A 19,640-nucleotide genomic window follows, 5' to 3' on the forward strand; every position below is an offset into this window, starting at 1 on the left:
TGTGTTTCGCGGCCTTAGAGGGCTGCTGCACCTGGAAAGAACAAAGCTTCAGGCTGACCAAAGGAACCGAGAACAACCAGCTCTTGTGCACTCAAATTTCTTTAATCATATACTGCCATTGTATCAGCCATTGAAAGAGCAGAATTGCCTTGAGTTGTGCTAAACATATATATATTAATGACATAATGGTAAATAAAGACAAGGGGAGAAGATGGGTGAATTTTAATGTTGCCAATAAGGGCATATGGCTTTTTAGACAGAGCAATGGAGACAGTCTCCCTTCCCTTAAGTGCCTAGGAGCTTATTCTGAGCAACTCAAGTGAGATAAATGAAGCAATACATATGAAAGTGCCCTGAGCATTTTGGAGGACAGATACTCTATAAAGGCAAGGTAATATTATTATTAGTATGGATCTAGTTGTCTCCGTAGTGGAAGATCGATGTGCACCAGGATGCAGGTGGTGTGATGGCTGCTTGAATCACGACAGGAGACCCTGATTCAGATGTAGATTCGTCACAAACCTGCCTGAAACTTTCAATGGCTGTTTATCAAGTTCTGTCTTTCACTCTTTTTTAAAATGAGTTTGCATCAGTATTTTCCCAACTATGTTACTCAGAATAAAATGTTCTAAGTGATATATGGTAAAAATTTGCTACCGTAATAAAATAAGTTTAAAACAAGAAGGAGGGCTGGAGGGCTGGCTTAGCGGTTAAGGCATTTGCCTGCAAAGTCAAAGGACACAGGTTCAATTCCCCAGGACCAACGTTAGCCAGATGCACAAGGGGTGCACACATCTGGAGTTCGTTTCTCTCTCTCTCTTCCTCTTCATCCCCCACTCAAATAAATAAATAAATAAATAATAAAATATTAAAAAAAAAACAAGAAGTAGGCTCTATGCTGTATTTCTTCCCAAGAGATTAATAAATAGCAGTCCAGTGGCATGTTGAAGCTGCACAAATGTCCTACCATCAAGAAAACATAAATTAAACATTTTACCACTACACATGGTGGAACACAGCTACAATCCCAACTCTTAGTATATATAAGCAGGACCATCAAGAATTTGAATGCTGACTTCGACAGCACATATACTAAGATTGGAATGACACAGAAAAAATTAACATGGCCCCTGGGCAAGGATGACATGTAAATTCATGAAGAATTTGAGAACAGCCTAGGTTGTATAGAGAATTCAAGGCCAGCCTGTGCTACATAGCTAGTTACATAGTAAAGCCCTATCTGAAAAAAAGAGGGGAGGGCCGGAGAGATGGCTCATCAGTTACAATACTTGCTTGCACAGGCTACTGACCCAGGTTTTATTCTGCAGTACCCAGGGAGAGTCATTCCTCTGTGCTAATTTGTCTTTTGCCATGACCTTACTGCACAGCCATCAGTAATGAAGAAAATACATAATTAACACAGCTAATTAATTATCATATTCATATTTGCAAAATATGTGTTCCATCAATGTCTTCAGCATGCTGACTGTGTGCTGGAGTAACTCAAAACTCTCTTCCTCCCTTCTTGTATTATCCGTCAGGACATGCACGTCATCAGCACAGATGAGAACCAAGTGTTTGCAGCAGTCCAAGAATGGAACCAGAATGACACGTACAACCTCTATATCTCAGACACTCGTGGCGTCTACTTCACTTTGGCCTTGGAGAATGTTCAGAGCAGCAGAGGCCCTGAAGGCAACGTCATGATTGACCTCTATGAGGTATGTCACCAAACATGCATGGAACTGCACCACAGCTTTTCCTAGACTGGCCAATGAATGGAGTGCTAGCCATGTGATTATTCAAACACTGGTTGTTTTTATTTCTCTGAAGAGGAGCTATGTGGATAAGGGCATCTTTGCATGTCATCAAAACTCATTCCCTTTGGCCTTGAAGGAATTTCTGACTTGATAACCTCAACTAGTTAAAACCCTTCCTCTACAGGCCATGTGTATCAGACATAATAATGTCATTTTCTCCAAGAAAAATATATTAACAAAACATACACACATATACACAACAAAACACAGTTTACTCAACTTTCTTTATCAATTGTAGCTCTTTATTTCTCTACATAACCAAATTCAAAATTATGTCATATAACTTGAATCAGTTAGTGTTCGTGAAAACACAAATAGAGCCACAGCTGTTTTTGAAGGTTCAGTAGGGAGAAAGCAAGCTACTGTTTGAGGATGGATTTTAGCATTTCCTTGTTCTTACCGGATTTGTAACAGGTTAAAATGAGCCATTTAACAATATTGTCAGGATTTGGGAAGTGCAATCATAGACCTGTATTCTTTCTGTAAAAAACTCTAAAAGTCAAATATGTGCAGTCATAATGACATTATCATTTATTGAGTAAATTCAGGGAGTTAAGTAGTTACATAAGCAAAAAATGTAATTGTATACTTTGTCTTAATACTTACTATTTTGCTTTTCACTTGGGGATTTGTAGTGATATTTTCCTATTATCTAAATTCTGTGTGCATAAAGTATTAATAACAAACTGTATGTTCCAAAAACAAATAAATAAACTAAACTATATGCCTAGTTCAGAACATATATATATATATATACATATATATATATATATATATATATATATATATGGCAGACTAGCACATGGTATGGTTCAAGGGATATATTGAGCCAAATGCACTGAACACTTTTTGATGCCTGCACAAGTTTTTCTTTTCATACTTACTCTCGTTCCCATTTTCAGATAAACATATCACATATCTCAGCCTCCAACTAGATATTTATTCTGTAAAAATGTATACATGTTTGATGATTTCATTGCAATATTTTTTGGATAAAATTTTATTTTGATTTATAGGTTTTGGATCCAGGATGCTGGGTTTGAATCCTTGCAACCTTGTCTCTATGAATTCTTGAGATATATCCACACCTCTGGGCCAGAATTGTAGTGTGTAAAATAAAGAGATGAATATAGCACCTATTATGTTTCTCTGAGGATGAAGTTGGTTGTTATAAACTATTGAACATAATGCCTGAAATACAGCAGAGTTCAACAACTTATAGATAACATAAATTGGTATCACCTTCCAGTGTTCCTAAATACCACTCCTGATCATCTATTTAGTTGCTCTTTGCATGGACCCACATCATTGACTCCATTATCTTGCAAGTAGCAGGAGCATATACCATTCTTGAACAACTCACACATGTCTTCTTGTACACAATTATAACTTGCCATACTTCCTAATTTGTAAATATCCAATGTAGCATTTAAACTTGAAGTATAATTTGTTGAATGCCATGTACTTTCTTGCCCTGAGCATCACTTACAATGGAAATATTTTGTCTGAGTGTCCAGCCATTGTAAGGTCACAGTAGCTCTGATGGCTTACTGACTGAGCTATGTCCTGACCTTAGTTCCATCCTTAGTTTCTCCACATTTTTTTTTTAATTTCCAAATTACTTTTATTCTCCTTCTTAATTAACCTTTACCCTCTTTAAAAAAAATCTGAATAGCTTCTCTACATAAATTTTCCTTCTTGCCAGAAATCAAGACAATGTTAATTGATCCGTTGATGATGGGAAAATGACAGAAAAATACTTTGTAATGTATCATTATTTACAACTATTTCTACAAATAGTGTTATGAATTCAAACATGGGTATCAGCCACAGATGAGTAGAGGAGCTGGGTGATGTGTGGACATTGCAAACATTCCTTTGTTCATCCTGAATTTCCTCCCATGCTGTGTCTCTCTCACTGTTGATGATCAGTAGGGAAACCGCTGACTCTTATTATCATCACTGAGCAGTGATGTGACTGTGTTATGTAAAGGTGTTCTGCATCCTGAGGTTGGGAGAGAAGTGTCTTTGTTTTACTATCTTGATAGTTCAGAGCAACTCAAATTGAAATTGATGCGGTCAGAATGGCAGGGCCGTGTCTGCTGATTACTTAGATAGAAAGAATATTGGCGGACACAGAGCCTGGCACAAATGTTCCCTTAAATTTGATTGTTCTGGCTAGCAGGAAGCTGAAATTCATCCAGCTTGAATTTCCCAGTAGAATTTCAATGACTGATGTGCACGTAGAGATAAATGAAAAGTAAGAAAATCCATAAATGAATTAATAAGGAACAGAAGTGAGCAACTTGTAAGAGGGGTGCGACAGAGATGGATGCATGGGGTCATATCTGTGGGTAACTGAGGACATTGTCATCCTTCTTTGCATACTCGTGCCAGCCACTTACCTGCTCTTTAGTCCCACACTCCTGTGTTCCTTAAGCTTACTTTAGCCCAGACGGACTGTTTAATGTATAAGTATGTTGCTGGGTCAACTGTTTCAACGATATATGCAGTAAATGGGTCCTTGTGAAGAATGCAGACAGAAGCCCAGATCTTACTAAAAGCAATCTTTTTTAAAAAAAACAGTTGCACTCATACTGGAATCTGATTACAAAACTCCCCACTTCACTGTGGATCTATCTATGTATCTTTCATCACATATACGGAGTGAGTTTGGGAAATGATGGGGACAAACTGATGGTGGCATGGTTTAGTTACTGCCAAAATTTTCTGTCTAGTATGAATTGGTCACAAAGCATGTGTTATATTCAAGGGAGCAAAGAAATGTGAGCCTGAAAGCTGGCTACAGACCAAAGTCACTAGAAATGCACTGAGGTGTCATTATATGCAAAGCACCCTGTAAATAGTTTTCCGTAATTCTCTCACTTAACTGATGTATTAAATTTAGGATACAGGGACTAGATAATCATTTTGTTCTAATTAAATAAACAGTGGTTTGGACAGTACAGACACTTGTCCAGGGTTCCAACAGAGACTTAAAACCTAAATCTAAGAGTCTACAAGTTTTCAACTACAAAGTACCTGCCTTCCCTGGAAGGTCAGTGTTAAAGCTTCTCTTCCATTGTGTATGAACAATAAAGTCAGGCCCGAAAGGCATTGTAGATATGAATAAATAGACTTAGGCTTTGCCTAACAGTACAGGAAACCACAAGAAAGAGAAAGCAATGAATAAAAACACAATGTAAAGAGAATCAGCGCTAATTGTTCCAGACCTATGCACCCTCTTTCAAACCATGTCTTGAATCTTGCTTAGATTCAGAGAGTAAAGACATTTAGCTTCCATTTTGTTTTCTTGTGGAAGTATGTGTTTAGGAAAGCATGGAAGCAAATGTCCTAAAACTCTGTGATTATTGAATAGTAAAAATGTTCCAGTATGGCTTGAGTAGCAGAAAAGAGCATGTGAGATGGTGGCCAGGGCAAGGGAAAGATGATTGTATCTGAAACATCTAATTCTTGGTATTTTTGTGTGGCATGCATGATGTGAGGGAGTCTGACAGCTTTGGAAAATATCCCTGCTCCTTTGGGGAGAGAATATTAATTAGTGATGATGATGAACATGTTGGCTTAATGGACAATGACAGCACAACCCAGCTGAATGGAAAAAGCTGTGATTGGGAGTGAGGGCAGTTGGCTGACAAGTTCAGAATGTACAGAACATGAAAGACACGGCAAGTGAGCAGGGTGGATTTTGCTACACACAAGGAGTCTTCTTCTAATGAGTATCTTCTCTTTTAAAGAGAAAACACAATCACAACATCTTGTCTTACATCATGATTGCTTAAAGAAAAACTGGCAGAGAAGAAATATTCTCTCCAGTTCAAGTCACATTCATCCCAGCATATGCACTGGGTGACTGTTTTTCTAGGAAGATAGTGCTACTTGATCCTGTAACAGGAAAAGAGTTAATCCTTGGGCCATTTGAAGTGGGTTCACTGATTATGGAACATCACTGGCTCTCTTGGGGCACATATCTTTCATGATTGGAATGTTGTTTTTAGAGGATGGAACTATCCCATCCTCAAACACAAAGTAACCATGGTCATGAAAATGTCTTTGATGGCTATGGTTGTTTTGTCCTTATTTTCTTCAAATTTTCATACTTAAGATTTGTAACTTAAGAATGTAGTAATAAATATTTCCCCATCAGCTTCAGAGGTAAATACAAAAAAAAAAAAAAAATCAGTACATAGGTCTTCCCAAATTCTTAACCTCTACTTGGAAAGTATGAAAAATGAGTGTAGGAAAAAGAACTCTATGGAGTAAATATGAATGCAGGGAGATATCTCAGTGACTTCCTTTGATTTATTCAAGAGACAGCTAGCATATTCTGATTCTCAAAACCCTTCTGTTAGATGAAAGAATACTTATTTAATTGTTCCAAGTATTAGATCCTCAGTCATTTAAAGAATGCCAGATGCATAGTTCAGCTGAAAAAAAAAAATTTACTATATGGCTGTTGAGCGAATATACTAAAGAATAAGAAACTTACACAGTTCTATCCACATGATATGCCAATATGATATTTCTCACAAAATACTCTAGGATGAAATAAACTTGTTAAAAAAAGCAAGCAACAACAACAACAACAAAACACAATGACTGGGTTTAATATATGGTCTCTGGAGTTAGACAGACAGTGTTGTAACTACCGTTGTGTTGCTGGCATAAAATACCAGATCAAAAGCAGCTCGTGAGAAGAGAGGATTTATTTTGAACTTCAGTCTCAAGGGGAAGCACCATGACGGCAGGGGCGGCATGCGGTGAGCAGAAGCTGGACGTCACCTCTGCCACAGCAGGTGTACAACAGCGTTAGTGAGGTGAGTCAGTCCAGCAAGGGGAAGCTGTCTGTAACAACCCTGCGCTTCCCCCCAACAATACACCTCCTAAAGCAAGGTCTCACCTCACAAATTCCTATCAGTTGGGAACCAAACATTCAAAATGCATGAGTTTGTGGGAGACAACCTAATTTAAACTACCACAGGTAGAGTCCAATGCTAAGGTTCTGTAGTTGAATGATAGTAGGCAAGTCACTTGCCATATCTGACCCCTTGTTTATTCTTCTTCAAGCGATGAAAATATTTTCTGTATGATTTGTAGCATGTGGTTGATTTGTGTGTTGACAGTTGTTAAAAAAAAATCTCTTGCGCACTACCTGGTATTTCATGAGCACTCAATAAAGGTACATAACTTATTGTATCTTCTCTCTTTTACCCTTGCTCTGTCTTTCCTGCTGCCAAGGTCAGCCTGGAGTAAGGATAGAGCATGGGGCCCTCAACTCCTGGCTGTCTTCCTGCCTCAGCCTTCTTATGTTCTGTGTTCTAATAGAGATTTCTTACTACTTAGCTAATTAGAAGCAAAACTGCCCCCCACACAAAATGACTTCACTATTAATAATTTTAATGAAGCAATAAATGAATGATAACCAAATTTATGTCAAGGCTGGAGGCCATAATGTGAGAAATCACACCAACTTGAAATACAGTTCAAAGGTTACTAGAGACATTTCTGGGAAGATTATCACCCATAAGATTCATCCTAGACAGGAGTGATGACACAGACCTTTAGTCCCAACACTCTGGGACTACAGGCTGAGGTAGGAGGATCAGAATGAATTTGAGGCCACAGTGGGTCTACAGAATGAGCTCCAAGACAGCTAAGACTGGAGGAAGACCCTGCCTCAAAATTAAAAAAAAAAAAAAAAAATAGGACTCACACTGTTGAAACCAGGATGTAGGAGGTACTATGAATATGAAAGGCAAAACAAAGAATAAAGACGTGTTGGGATCAGTAAATGAGGATGAAAAATATATATTAATTTCTTCAAGAGGTTTATTGAGTAAACTGAGGGGTGGCTATGGGGGGAAACATCTAGGGTTGTTCACAAGATTCCAAGATGGCCATGGCCAACGTGTCCACTAAGGTAAGGGAAGGCAGTAGCATTCTGAGACCGTTGTCTTGGGGCAGTGTATATGCTTCATGTTCACCTGGGGTTTGCGCTGTTCTCCTCAGGCTTAACTTTTTTTAAAAAAATTTTTTATTTATTTATTTGAGAGTGACAAACACAGAGAGAAAGACAGATAGAGGGAGAGAGAGAGAGAATGGGCGCGCCAGGGCTTCCAGCCTCTGTAAACAAACTCCAGACGCGTGCGCCCCCTTGTGCATCTGGCTAACGTGGGACCTGGGGAACCGAGCCTCAAACCGGGGTCCTTAGGCTTCTCAGGCAAGCGCTTAACCGCTACGCCATCTCTCCAGCCCCATGCTTAACTTTTAATCAAAGCAGTATGTTGGATTTTATGATATCATATGTTAATGAGTAATTATGAACTACTTTGGAGGATTCAGTTATAGAACTTTTCCATATGAAAAGTAAAGAGAGAAAAGTAGGTTTTAGGATATTCATTATCCACAGGGATTGATATGCTAAATTCAATAGGAATAAAATATAACAGGTATTTCTCCAGAGGAGGAAAAACTCCCAACAGCAGGTGTATTATTTCTTAGGAGTATATTCACTGAAAATCCTATATCGGGAAGAAGACGCAGTGCTCAGAGGATATATGACTTTGCTGATTCCATGCCATCCTTCAGGCCCACTTGGGTAGCGGATTCAGAGAAAGGTTATCTGGCAGCATAGACACGCCCTCTATCCCTACCTGGACTCTTCAGCTTACACATACACACATAGGCACACACATCCAAGGTCACCCATGTAGAGCCATGGAATTCAACTGTTGTGCACAATGATTCCCCATTTGATAAAGAATTGGCAGAAATTTCAGAAAAGACACAATGTGAGTTTACAAACAATGAATAGAAAATCACATTTCATCCAAGGAAAAAGAAGGCCGAGGTGGGCAGATGGCACAAGAAAGAGGAGGGTGAATATAAAGATGGAGAAAAGAAAAAAAAATAATAGAAATTTTACTCTAAAAACACTATAATAAAAATTAATTCTTTTTATGCTAATAAAAAAAATTTAAAAAGGGCTGGAGAGATGGCTTAGAGGTTAAGGTGTTTGCCTGTGAAGCCTAAGGATCCAGGTTCAGTTCTGCAAGTCCCACATAAGCCAGATGCACCTGGTGGCACATGTGTCTGGATTTCTTTTGCAGTGGATAGAGGGCCTGACACGCCCATTCTCATTCACTCTCTATCACTTTCTCCCTCTCTCTGTGTCTAATAAATAAGTAAATAAAAATAAAAAAAATCTAAAAACATTAAAAAGAAAATGCAGCATACATTGTAGTTGCAGTGAGAGGCAGAGAAAGGTAGGTGCGTGAAGGCCAGGACAACCATGAAGGACACAGAAACCTCTGCACAGGGAAGTCCATCTTACCGACGAAGCTAGGTGAGCAAAACAATAAGCAATAAGTAACGAAATAAAGCACTTTCAGTGAATAGAGCGCTTTGGCTCTAAGAGAAAAATAAGCAAAAGCCCTCCTTAGCTTTTCCCCCTGTTGACACTCGTTCTCTCCACTTCGCCAAGTTCTTATTCCTCAAGATAAACCTGAAGGCCACACTTTCAGAGATGAATTGCACAGCCCAGCTCTGCGCTCAACTGGCTTTGGATAATGCCAAGTAGTCAGGGGCCAATAAAGTCACCACTTCTACAAATCAAATGAACCAGTTCCCAAACATGCAGAGCCCCACTCTGACAGCCCAGCCAAAGATGGAGGCGTGAGGAAGAACACAGAGTGACTTTACCGAAATAGGAAACACTTTTTATGCCTTTTGCACATATGATTGTAACCCTCGAGCACAATGGCTCAGATAGCCATTTCTCATATCTGGTTATATAGAAAGAAAGAAGACTGGCGTAACTGATTGTCCAAATTTAATTTATGTTTTTAACAACTGGCAGTTTGGTCATATGTAAGTATGAAACAGTCTCTTGAAAGTAAACACAAGTAAGCTGGGGTTTCCCGCAGAGCAGTCCTCATGGAGCTGTTTAAGTGAATAACTAAATACCTGTTGTAATTAACATAGACCTGGTGGAGGTGGCACACTCCTGGAGTTTATGCCTTCCACGTTTCTTAGAGATCAACAAGGCACAAGAAATCGTTCTGCCTTTTGTTGATTGCCCAGAATGTCTCGTTTTCCTGAGTCAAAGTGTTCCTGTCAACAACTTGTTTACAAAATTCTTTTGTTTAATGAACTTGTTCCAAAAGAGTAGAAATCTGGCCCGAATCTAAATGATCCCAGATGCCAAATAAGCAGGTACAGACTAACCAGGTCTGACTGTGTCAAAAGCAGAAATGAAACGTGTGTCTGCTCTTGATTGAAATCCAAACTCTCCAAAGTGAAACATTCAGTTGGGCTGATCTGAAGAATTTTGGAAAGCTGTAAGATATGAGTATGAAACCACTTTTTCTGCAATCTTAAACAAAAGCACATTCTGTTAGTTCCTCAGTTTCTTCATTCAGAGACTTGGCATAAAAGCTGTTATATATGGTTCATGGCAAGCAATTGAAGTTCTACCTGCAGATGATGGGACCTAATGTGTTGCAATTACAAGAAGCATGACTCATTGTTTCACTCTTTGTTTCAAATCCATCACATAATAATGGGTCAAAGCTAAGTGAAGTCAGTTCAAATGCGCTTCCTGGCATATTGAATGGCTCCTTGTTTGTATCTCAGATAGTTGTGAACATAATCCATGTCTATATTCACTTATCCTAACACTGTGGCTAATGACTATTTCACAGTTATCACACACACACACACACACACACACACACACACACACACAAACACTTTGAACCTTTTTCTCACTGCCTTCCAGTTTCCCTGGGTCATGATCATTTCTCACAGGTTAGACCATGTGTTTGGTAAACTCTACAATGCATGAAAACTTAGTGTACAAGTGATGATTTGTTATCCCACAGTTTTGGCAATTTGTCCATTGTTACCGCTTCCCTAGCATGTAGAAGAGAGGAAGCACTTGAATTTTCAGAGTTAAGTGATTAGCAAGAACTGCTTTGGTAAGAATAATGATGTAGAGATTCAGATTGGATTATTTGGTAATTTGGAGAAAAATCTACTGCTTCTTTAAGTTTAAAAGCCAGATATTTTGGTGAATTAGCAGGAATTATTTACTAGGGAAAAATTAATAGTAATTATATTAAAATCTTTAACTGACCTCTTTCAGTTGTCAAGGTAAGCCAGTAATTTAGATAATTGCTAAGAGTATCGGCTCTAAAGCTATAAAGTTCTGAATTACAATCCCAGGTATGGTACTTACAATATGCTATTGGACAGTGTGACCTTGGGCACATCTGAATATGTCTGAGATGTCTCTCCTGTGCGAAATAGAATCAGTGCTTCTTTCCCAAAGGAATGTCACAACCATTAGAAATAAAATACTGATGATTCACATGCTAGTGCAGCATACATGAGAAGTAATAGAATTAATTGTGCTAGGCCTTATCTCTTGACAACTGACAGCTGTGGCCAGATTACCTTAAGATAGAAACCCCACATCGAGCTTCTGTTAGCACCCCCATGCAACAGGTGCTGCAAGTCTACTGGATTTTCTCCAGCAGGCTAGGGAGGTATCCCCATCTCTAATTTTTTATCCTTTCTTTCATCTAAAACAAATAAATGTCCTCAATTAAATATGGCAGCTTTTAAAATATAAAGAAATATATCTGTTCTCAGATTGATGTATTTTTCAGCCATGTCAATTTTTCCCAGGTAGCAGGGATAAAGGGGATGTTCTTGGCTAACAAGAAGATTGACAACCAAGTGAAGACTTTCATCACATACAACAAAGGCAGAGACTGGCGCTTGCTACAGGCACCAGACTCTGATCTAAGAGGGGACCCCGTGCACTGTTTGCTGGTGAGTTGGCATGTTGAATAGCACTCTCTGCACTGTGGCAGGCTGGACCTGGTGTCCAGCAGGAGGATGAATATGGTTCTGGGACTTTGTTCAGATGTTGAACAAAGCGGGCGAGGCAGGGAATGAAGTTGGAGTGTGAGGGAGAAAGAGCTGCAGGCCTATCGTTTGTGATGGGCCAAAGAAGAGACTGGAACATAGTTTTTTCATGCTAACTTTCAGGATACTTATTAGCAGCCTGAGTTGTTTTGTTGGGTTGTTTTTTCTTGGCGGGGAGTACTGGCAGCCAAATGGAGAGAACTCTACCCCTGGGCTATCTTCCCAGCCCTTCATCCCAACTTCTGATGAGTTCCTCTGAAGAAAATTTGTAGAATATGGAGTTGAGCATCTCTGGAGAGAATGCTTCCTGAAACCTTACACTGATTGAAATGTCACCTGTTACTGACTTCATGATGCATAGGTTAGTTACAGAATTGGGGAAATGAACACAGATTTGTGTGCATTTTCCTGTGGAGATGTTTTATCACATTTTGAGAGAAGTCACCCCTCCAAAAAAAAGATAAAAGATCATCTCAGTTTCCTTATCTAATTGCTTTGTTCACCTGCTTTAGTCTACAAAGTGTGATTGGAAAACAGTAGGACCAGTATGGATAAAGATAGCCTAGGACTTATTTTACTTAGTAACATTTGTGGCAGCACCATCTTCCTGATTTACTCAAGTACTGTCTATGATTGTTTCCTCTCTGTTTTAAATTACAGAGATTTCTTTTACTTGTCTTGCTTGGTCAATAAATGCATGACCTTGAAATTTTATACACACATGCACTCACACACACACACAAATATAGGATAGTACCAAAGATAAGAATGAAATGTAGATCCCCATTTTTCAATCTGTGCATCTCGCTAGTTGAGGCAAGATAAATGCTGGGTTCCATGGTTGCATCTTATTCTCATTAACTTTGGTGTTCACTGTATACTGGACAGACCCATAAGAACTGAGTGAATGCAGATGAGGAAAATAAAATATTAATGGCTGGAGAGGTGGCAATTTCCTATAAAGCCTAATGACCCCAGTACCCACATAAACTCACATGCACAGAATGATACAAACATCTGGAGTTCATTTGCAGGTTCTAGAAGCCCTGGTGTGATAGCTCTCTCTATCTCTGTCTCTCTCCCCTTCTAATCTCTTTCCCTCCCTCAGTCCCTCCTTGAAAATAAAGACTTTTTAAAAAGAAGAGATAATTATTAATTATTTAATTAATACTACTATATTGTGTAGATCAGGTCAAAATTTTTGTTTAAGATTATAAAACGGAGAGAAAAGTTTTGTGAATTTAATGAATAGACTATGACTATAAATATATTTTATTTAGTTATCTATTTGAGAGAGAGAAAAAGGGAGAGGGACAGAAAGATAGAGAGACAATGGGTACGCCAGAGACTCCAGCCATTGCAAATGAACTCCAGATGCGTGCGCCCCCTTGTGCATATCTGGCTTATGTGGGTCCTGGGGAATTGAACCAAGGTCCTTTGCCTTTGCAGGCAAGCACCTTAACCACTAAGCAATCTTCTCCAGCCCTAGACTATTACTTTAAATGGGAGGATCTCTCTCTCTCTCTCTCTCTCTCTCTCTCTGTCTCTCTCTCTTTCACGCGCACGCGTGCTCTTTGTATGTAGTTGGTCTACTCATCCTTCTTTCTTTTTTGTTTTAATTATTTATTTATTTATTTGAGAGCGACAGACACAGAGAGAAAGACAGATAGAGGGAAAGAGAGAGAATGGGCGTGCCAGGGCTTCCAGCCTCTGCAAACGAACTCCAGACGCATGTGCCCCCTTGTGCATCTGGCTAACGTGGGACCTGGGAAACCGAGCCTTGAACCAGGGTCCTTAGACTTCACAGGCAAGCGCTTAACCGCTAAGCCATCTCTCCAGCCCTACCCATCCTTCTTTCTGTCTGTCTATATCTACCTGTCATCTATCACCTATCTGTTCATCTACCCATCTCTCATCTATGTATCCATCCATCACTGTTAGCACGTTCACACAACTCTGGCATTGATGCTTATTTATCTTGCTTTCTACTATCGCAGGAAGTCCATACAGCCATTTTACTGGTTCATCTCACAAAGCACTAGATGGGTCACCCTCCTACTAGAGAAGATGCCAGCAGCTATAGCTTTGCCTTATTAGTTGAAGAGGATCTTTCAGTTGTCACTGTGTATCAGGGAAGATGCCTCAAATTCAACCTCCCACTCAGCTTCCATCCTTATTACTGCAACTTACAGGGAGAAAAACAGCCCATTGTAATAGTGAGGGCACAAAGCCAGTGACAGACTAAATGTTAACAGCTATTTATTGAATACCTATAGCATGCGAGGCACAGTTCAGGGCTTTTTTTTTTTAAAAAGGTGACCTTCCTAGCTAAATTATTCCAGTTTATTGCATTGTGATATTTAGCCAAAGATGCATGGGATGTGCCAGGACCTTAATAGCATTCTCCATTCTTACCATGTAATTTGGAGATTAATGCCTACTAGAAAGAGAGTTAGCTATGTCACCTTTAACATCCATTAAGGATGGCTCTTAAAACACTTAGCAAGATACTCCCTGTTCCACCCCCAACCCAGGATCATGCAGTTGTATTGTGGTGTTTCCAGAGTGTGTATGCAGCCTGTGTTTTCTTTCCCATCTCCGCTGGTGCCGTCTCAATTGACACCACAGTCACATCTCACACAATCCTTGATCCTTCCCTATGGGCTCCCAACTGGTTCCACCATTTTAATCTGACAATCCGTTCTTCACACTGTAACTCATGTGACCATGTTAAAAAGTCGATATTATTGAGGTGAAATGTACCTTAAAAGCATCCGTGAATTTTCACAAATGTATGTGTCAGGTAACCATTACTACAGTTATAACAGAGCATTTCTATCACATTGAATGTTTCTGTTGTGTTCCTCTGTAGTGAGGAGCACAATTCTGATGTCAAACAACCTCTGCTCATATTTATAGTGTCACATTTATATAGCTATTTACTTATTACAACTCTTGTGTGTGTGTGCGCAGAGTGGTATGTCTCTGTGATATGTGAATGTGTGTGTGTGTGTGTGCTGTGTGGGTGGGTGGGTGGTGTGTGCATATATTATGTGCCTGCTGAGGGATGGATTCAGTGCTCTTACTACCTGTGGTGGCTGGAGGGAAAGGTCAGGGGTCCTGCTCCATCACTCCTCTGCCTGCTCTCATTTAAGCCGGACTCTCTTGAGTCTCTTACTGATCCCAGTAATTGCCTTTTGTTTGTGAGCTCTGATGACTCGCAGTCTCTGTTCCTCATGGGACTGGGGTTACAGACTCATGGGCACCAATCTCAGGTGTCCTTGTTCAGACCCTTATGCTTGTATATAAGCCACTGAGTCATCGCTGCAACCATCTTTATAGCATTCTGCATTTCTCATTTCTTACTTAGAAAAATGTGTGTTTGCATGAGTATGTGTGTGTGTGTGTGTGTGTGTGTGTGTGTGTGTGTGTGTGTGCAGGCACATACATGCTAGGGCATGCATATGGAGCACAATGGACAAATTGATTTTCTCCTTTCCTTCTCATTTGAGGCAAGAGATTTTTCTCTCTGGCACTTACTCTGTTGCTATTGTTCTCTGCCACACTTGCCCTGAGCTTCTGGAAAATTCTCGTGTTTGCCTCCCATCTTGAGCATGCTGGGATTACAGAAGCCCACTACGGGGTCTGGGAAAGGTCTAACTTGGGTACTTGGGCTTGAATGGTAAACACTTTATTTCCCAGCAATCGCCTGCCTTTGTTTCTTCATTTTTATGAAATGGCATCACTGTGAGCTTTTGAGTAGCCACATCACTCCTGCTTCTGATGGTTTTCTAGTTCACGTAAAAAAATACATCATCCCAAGCTGTAAGAATCCTACATATGCCTCTATCTGGTATCCAGCGTCTCCTGCCTTTCTTCCTCATTATGGATGAGGCCATGATTCTTTCTCCATTAGGAATTTACTGTGTCATGCATGTCTCATAGCATTTGAGTTTTCTTTGTCTCTTGAAAATCCCTTTTCTATGCAGAGGTTTTCTTTGCATTCAGATTCTTACATCTCAAGTAGCATTCATGAGTATCCAGTCAAGTTTGATCTTGTCCTTACTATTTTTTCTTCTTGAACTTTATTGCTATATGAAGTCATCCCGTGCATATGTTGAGTTTCCTATCTACCTTCCCATGTGGAGTGAGCTCTGAGCCAGGCGTGGTGGCACACTCCTTTAATCCCAGCACTCGGGAGACAGAGGTAGGATGATCACTGTGAGTTCGAGGCCAGCCTGAGACTACATAGTTAATTCCAGGTCAGACTGGAGTAGAGTGAGAGCTTACCTCAAAAAAAATGAAATGAACAAACAAACAAACAAAAAAGAGTAAGCTCCAAGAACACATACCTGTGTCCCGGTCAGTGCTCAGCGTGCATGTTGTCTTTGAGTCTTTTATGTTTAATGTAGGCACTCCAGTGAAAAGTGTTTGAGCTTCACAGTTTGATTTTAGGGGCAACCATGCATGCCCTCTGTCAGTTCTTCTGATTTGTCAAACTATCCGCCTTCTGGACATATAGGCTGCAATTCACTCCAGTGTTAACAAATCAAGGGCTGCATTAAGATTAAAGAGAGATGGATTATTGGGATATAGAGGTAAGGTACCCAGGAGTTTTGCACCTTCCTGTCTTATTAGCCATGTTGCCTATTGTAGATTTAACATGACCATTAGAAGCCAAGCAACAGAATGAGGGAGGAAAATGGAATGAGAGTAGGGAATAAAGACTAAAATCACTTTATAAAAATCTGTCAGAAGTGCAAAATAGGAAAAACAAAATCTTTGAGTTACTGGATACCTAGATAGTTAATAACCTTCCTTAGCCTTGGAAGCAGTGCCAGAGAGGAGATAAAAAGTGATTTTAGATTGTGTGCACTTGGAAAGTGATAGTGTCTCCGAAAGCACAGCCTAGTGATTAGAAAGAGTTTTTTTTTTTTGTTTGTTTTTTTTTTTTTTTTTTTTTTTTTTCCCAGCAAGGCTGCTACCATTGTGGAACAAGTTCAGAATTACATCCCCAAATGGAATGTTTCTGGTAAAATATATTCTTTAGAAATAAGATATCCAGGATAATTCAGGACTGTATTTGTAGGATTTTCAGACTGATTACCCAGAGGGCCCAGCTGGGATTTCTTTTCTCTGAAGACTGTATTGTACAATAAGATAGCGTTTTACAGGTTATGGTCCACATGCCTCCAAAACCTTAGAATTGCTCTTCCAAGAAGCAAGATGTGAGTATTACTGAACCTATGACAATGTCTTAGTCTCTTAGGGAAAACACAAGAGTGTTTTAAAGAGAGAGGACCTAACTTCTTTACAGATTCTGTGTGTCTGTGTGGTGGTGTGTGTGTATGTGTGTATGTGTGTGTGTTTACTGGAGCTAAGCATTTAACTATCCCAGGAAATTCACAAGTCGGTTTTATATCTCTGCTGCATTGTCTGCTGGGTAGGAGTGGGGCTAGTACCCCATGCAGAGACAACTGTTTTGAGGGTCTCTTACTTCTTTGCAATTGACTCATTACTGAAGAGATAGTGGATTCCTAGACACAATTTGGAGTCATTGAAAAGCATGTGTATATGGGGAGAGGACTTTTGATGCATGTTATTTGTGAACTCCACTGCTGTCCTGTCACGTATGTAAGTTCTGATTTGTTTTTATATTACAATATTCAGATTAGGAGGCATGGGAGGAAGTTACCAAAATATATTACATAAAGGAGCTTGAAGAGGAAGAAGTAGAATTCAATTTTTTTGAATCTCAAATCTCTAACAGTTTATTGAGTTTCTTTATTTAGTGGAGAAATGTCTTTTGATTATTCCCCAGTAGCCAACTATAGTACTCCAACACAAAGATAATCAGTTACCTGGAGAACATTATGCTAAGTGAAATTAGATAGGCACAACAAAGACAATTCCTCACTTTCATGTGAAATCTAAATGATGGAACTCACAGAGGCAGAGAGTAGTGTATCGGGTATCAGAGGCTGAGGAATTATGGGAGTTGGCAAATGTTAGTCAAAGTACCCAGCCAGAATACATAGTATGACACTTTGTGTCCAAAATACAGCCAAATTAAAAAATAAAAAGAGTTAAAATGCAAGTGAAACAATATTTAAGTTAGACAGGGTAAATAAAAATAATGACTGATTAAATTCAGTTACTATTTATGGAATCACTTAGATTTTTTGACAACTCAATACAAGGACTATTTTAGACAAAATACACACAGATTCTATTGGTTAAAATATGAAAGAAATTGGGGATGGGGAGGGAACTGTGACCTGGAGCTTCTTCAATGAGCTTCAGGGTTTGTGACCTCCCTCAAATAAAATCATGTACTCATCCTTTCACCCTTATTAAGGTCCTTTATTTGCTTCAGATTCTCAAAGCTTGTACCTGACTATGACATGATTAAAAACTAAGACCAATGCATGGTATGCCTTAGCTTGAGACTACGTGTGAGGAAAGGCCCATGGGAGGCTTTGGCATGTGCACTCTCTCCTGCCCTCCTCTGCTGTCTGCAGGCAGCTGCCAGCTCATTGTAGGCACCAGCAAACATTCTGGCACTTTCTTTGTATGGAAAAGGAAACAATATGGAGAACTGCCCTTGGAACAGGCTTCTGCTTTTGACTGTATTTTTGTCCTAGAGACAACCGCAGAAACATCACTACTATACCTGTGAATATTAGCATTCTGCACCTGTTTTATAATGAGCCAAAGAAAGGCAGGAAGGACAGAAGAAAGGAAGAAAAAGGCATATGAAGTGCTCCTGCCTGGCCAAAATGACCACATGAATCCAAGAGCCAGCAGCTTGGAGCAGTGACCATTATCACACACTTCTTTCTTGGGTTTTGGTGACTAAATTTGGCAACCATCCCAAAGTGATCAGGCACAAACGTTTTAGTTTAAAAAGTAAAGATGAACCATTTTTAAAATCATTTTTATTTAAACATTGGTGTAAGTGATGAAAGGAATGTTTTTTGGGGGAACATAAAATGAAAGAATATAGAAGAAAGCCATTGAATATTCTCCATGTACCAGCTGGGGGCAATCCAGTACTACAAATACAAGAGTGGAGGGAAAGTGCAGTGAAGAGATAATTTCTAATGTAGCTGCCGCAGTATTATCTGGTGCTTTTTCTTCCTACATGAATACCTCGTCCCTCTGAAAGCCAGAGCCATAGAGCAGTTCTGAGACAGCCAATGAGAGACATACTCTCTTAGTTGTTACAGCAAGTTTCCATACCAAATAATTCTTGGCTCAGATGGCAAATGTTCCGCTGTGGTTGCGCAGCTGGCTCAGGACTTCCACCTGGGTTCTCCCATGCAAACTTCCTTCATGCCTGTGCTCTGTGTCCAAGCTGTAGTGGCCTTCTTGGAACGCCGTAGGGATGACCACCATGCTACTCAAATTAATGGAGTTTATAATCGAGTCTATGCCCTAGTGTTCTAAGTAAAATCATAATGTCTTTCATGCCACAACACAAAAGAATCACATGGTGTGCTCTTTTGTTGATTACAGTTTTCAGTTTTTATTCAAGATTCCACAGAAAATACAAAGGAGTAGTTTATGTGATCGCAGTTCTAGAATGTGCATTCCGAGGAGATGAAGCAGTGAGCTATCCTTAAAATTGATAACATAGAATTACCTAGGGAAAAGAAGAAAAAGGGAGCCCATACCACACTTCGGGTGCCAAGAAAATTTTTATTGGACAGAAGGAAACCAAGTGTTAGCTATGGTGTTCCTCTTCTTTTTTTTTTTTTTTCTATTTTTTTTTCATTCAGGGACGATTTTTCTTACCCTGATAAAATGTTATGAAGAGAAAACTTCCTTTGAATTCATACCATGAAATTTTCATGCAAAACCAAT

The 19,640-nt window shown here is 39.5% G+C and overlaps 1 protein-coding gene and 1 non-coding gene across 8 annotated transcripts in view; both read left to right on the top strand.

Annotated features, from left to right (window-relative positions):
* Sorcs1 (sortilin related VPS10 domain containing receptor 1) overlaps positions 1-19,640 on the top strand; it is a 600,968-nt gene that overhangs the window by 434,968 nt on the left and 146,360 nt on the right. For all 7 annotated transcript variants that reach the window (XM_004659364.3, XM_045156924.1, XM_045156934.1 and 4 more), the window contains exons 9-10: positions 1,542-1,721; positions 11,532-11,678. In XM_004659364.3, coding sequence (XP_004659421.2) covers positions 1,542-1,721; positions 11,532-11,678 — 327 coding nt within the window. The remainder of the gene's footprint in view (positions 1-1,541; positions 1,722-11,531; positions 11,679-19,640) is intronic.
* LOC123458322 lies at positions 1,070-1,175 on the top strand. Its single transcript, XR_006635602.1, has one exon. It is a non-coding gene; the product is annotated as a U6 spliceosomal RNA (small nuclear RNA).

The sequence above is a fragment of the Jaculus jaculus genome, chromosome 1 (assembly GCF_020740685.1).
Source record: "Jaculus jaculus isolate mJacJac1 chromosome 1, mJacJac1.mat.Y.cur, whole genome shotgun sequence".
Taxonomy (NCBI): Eukaryota; Metazoa; Chordata; class Mammalia; order Rodentia; family Dipodidae; genus Jaculus; species Jaculus jaculus.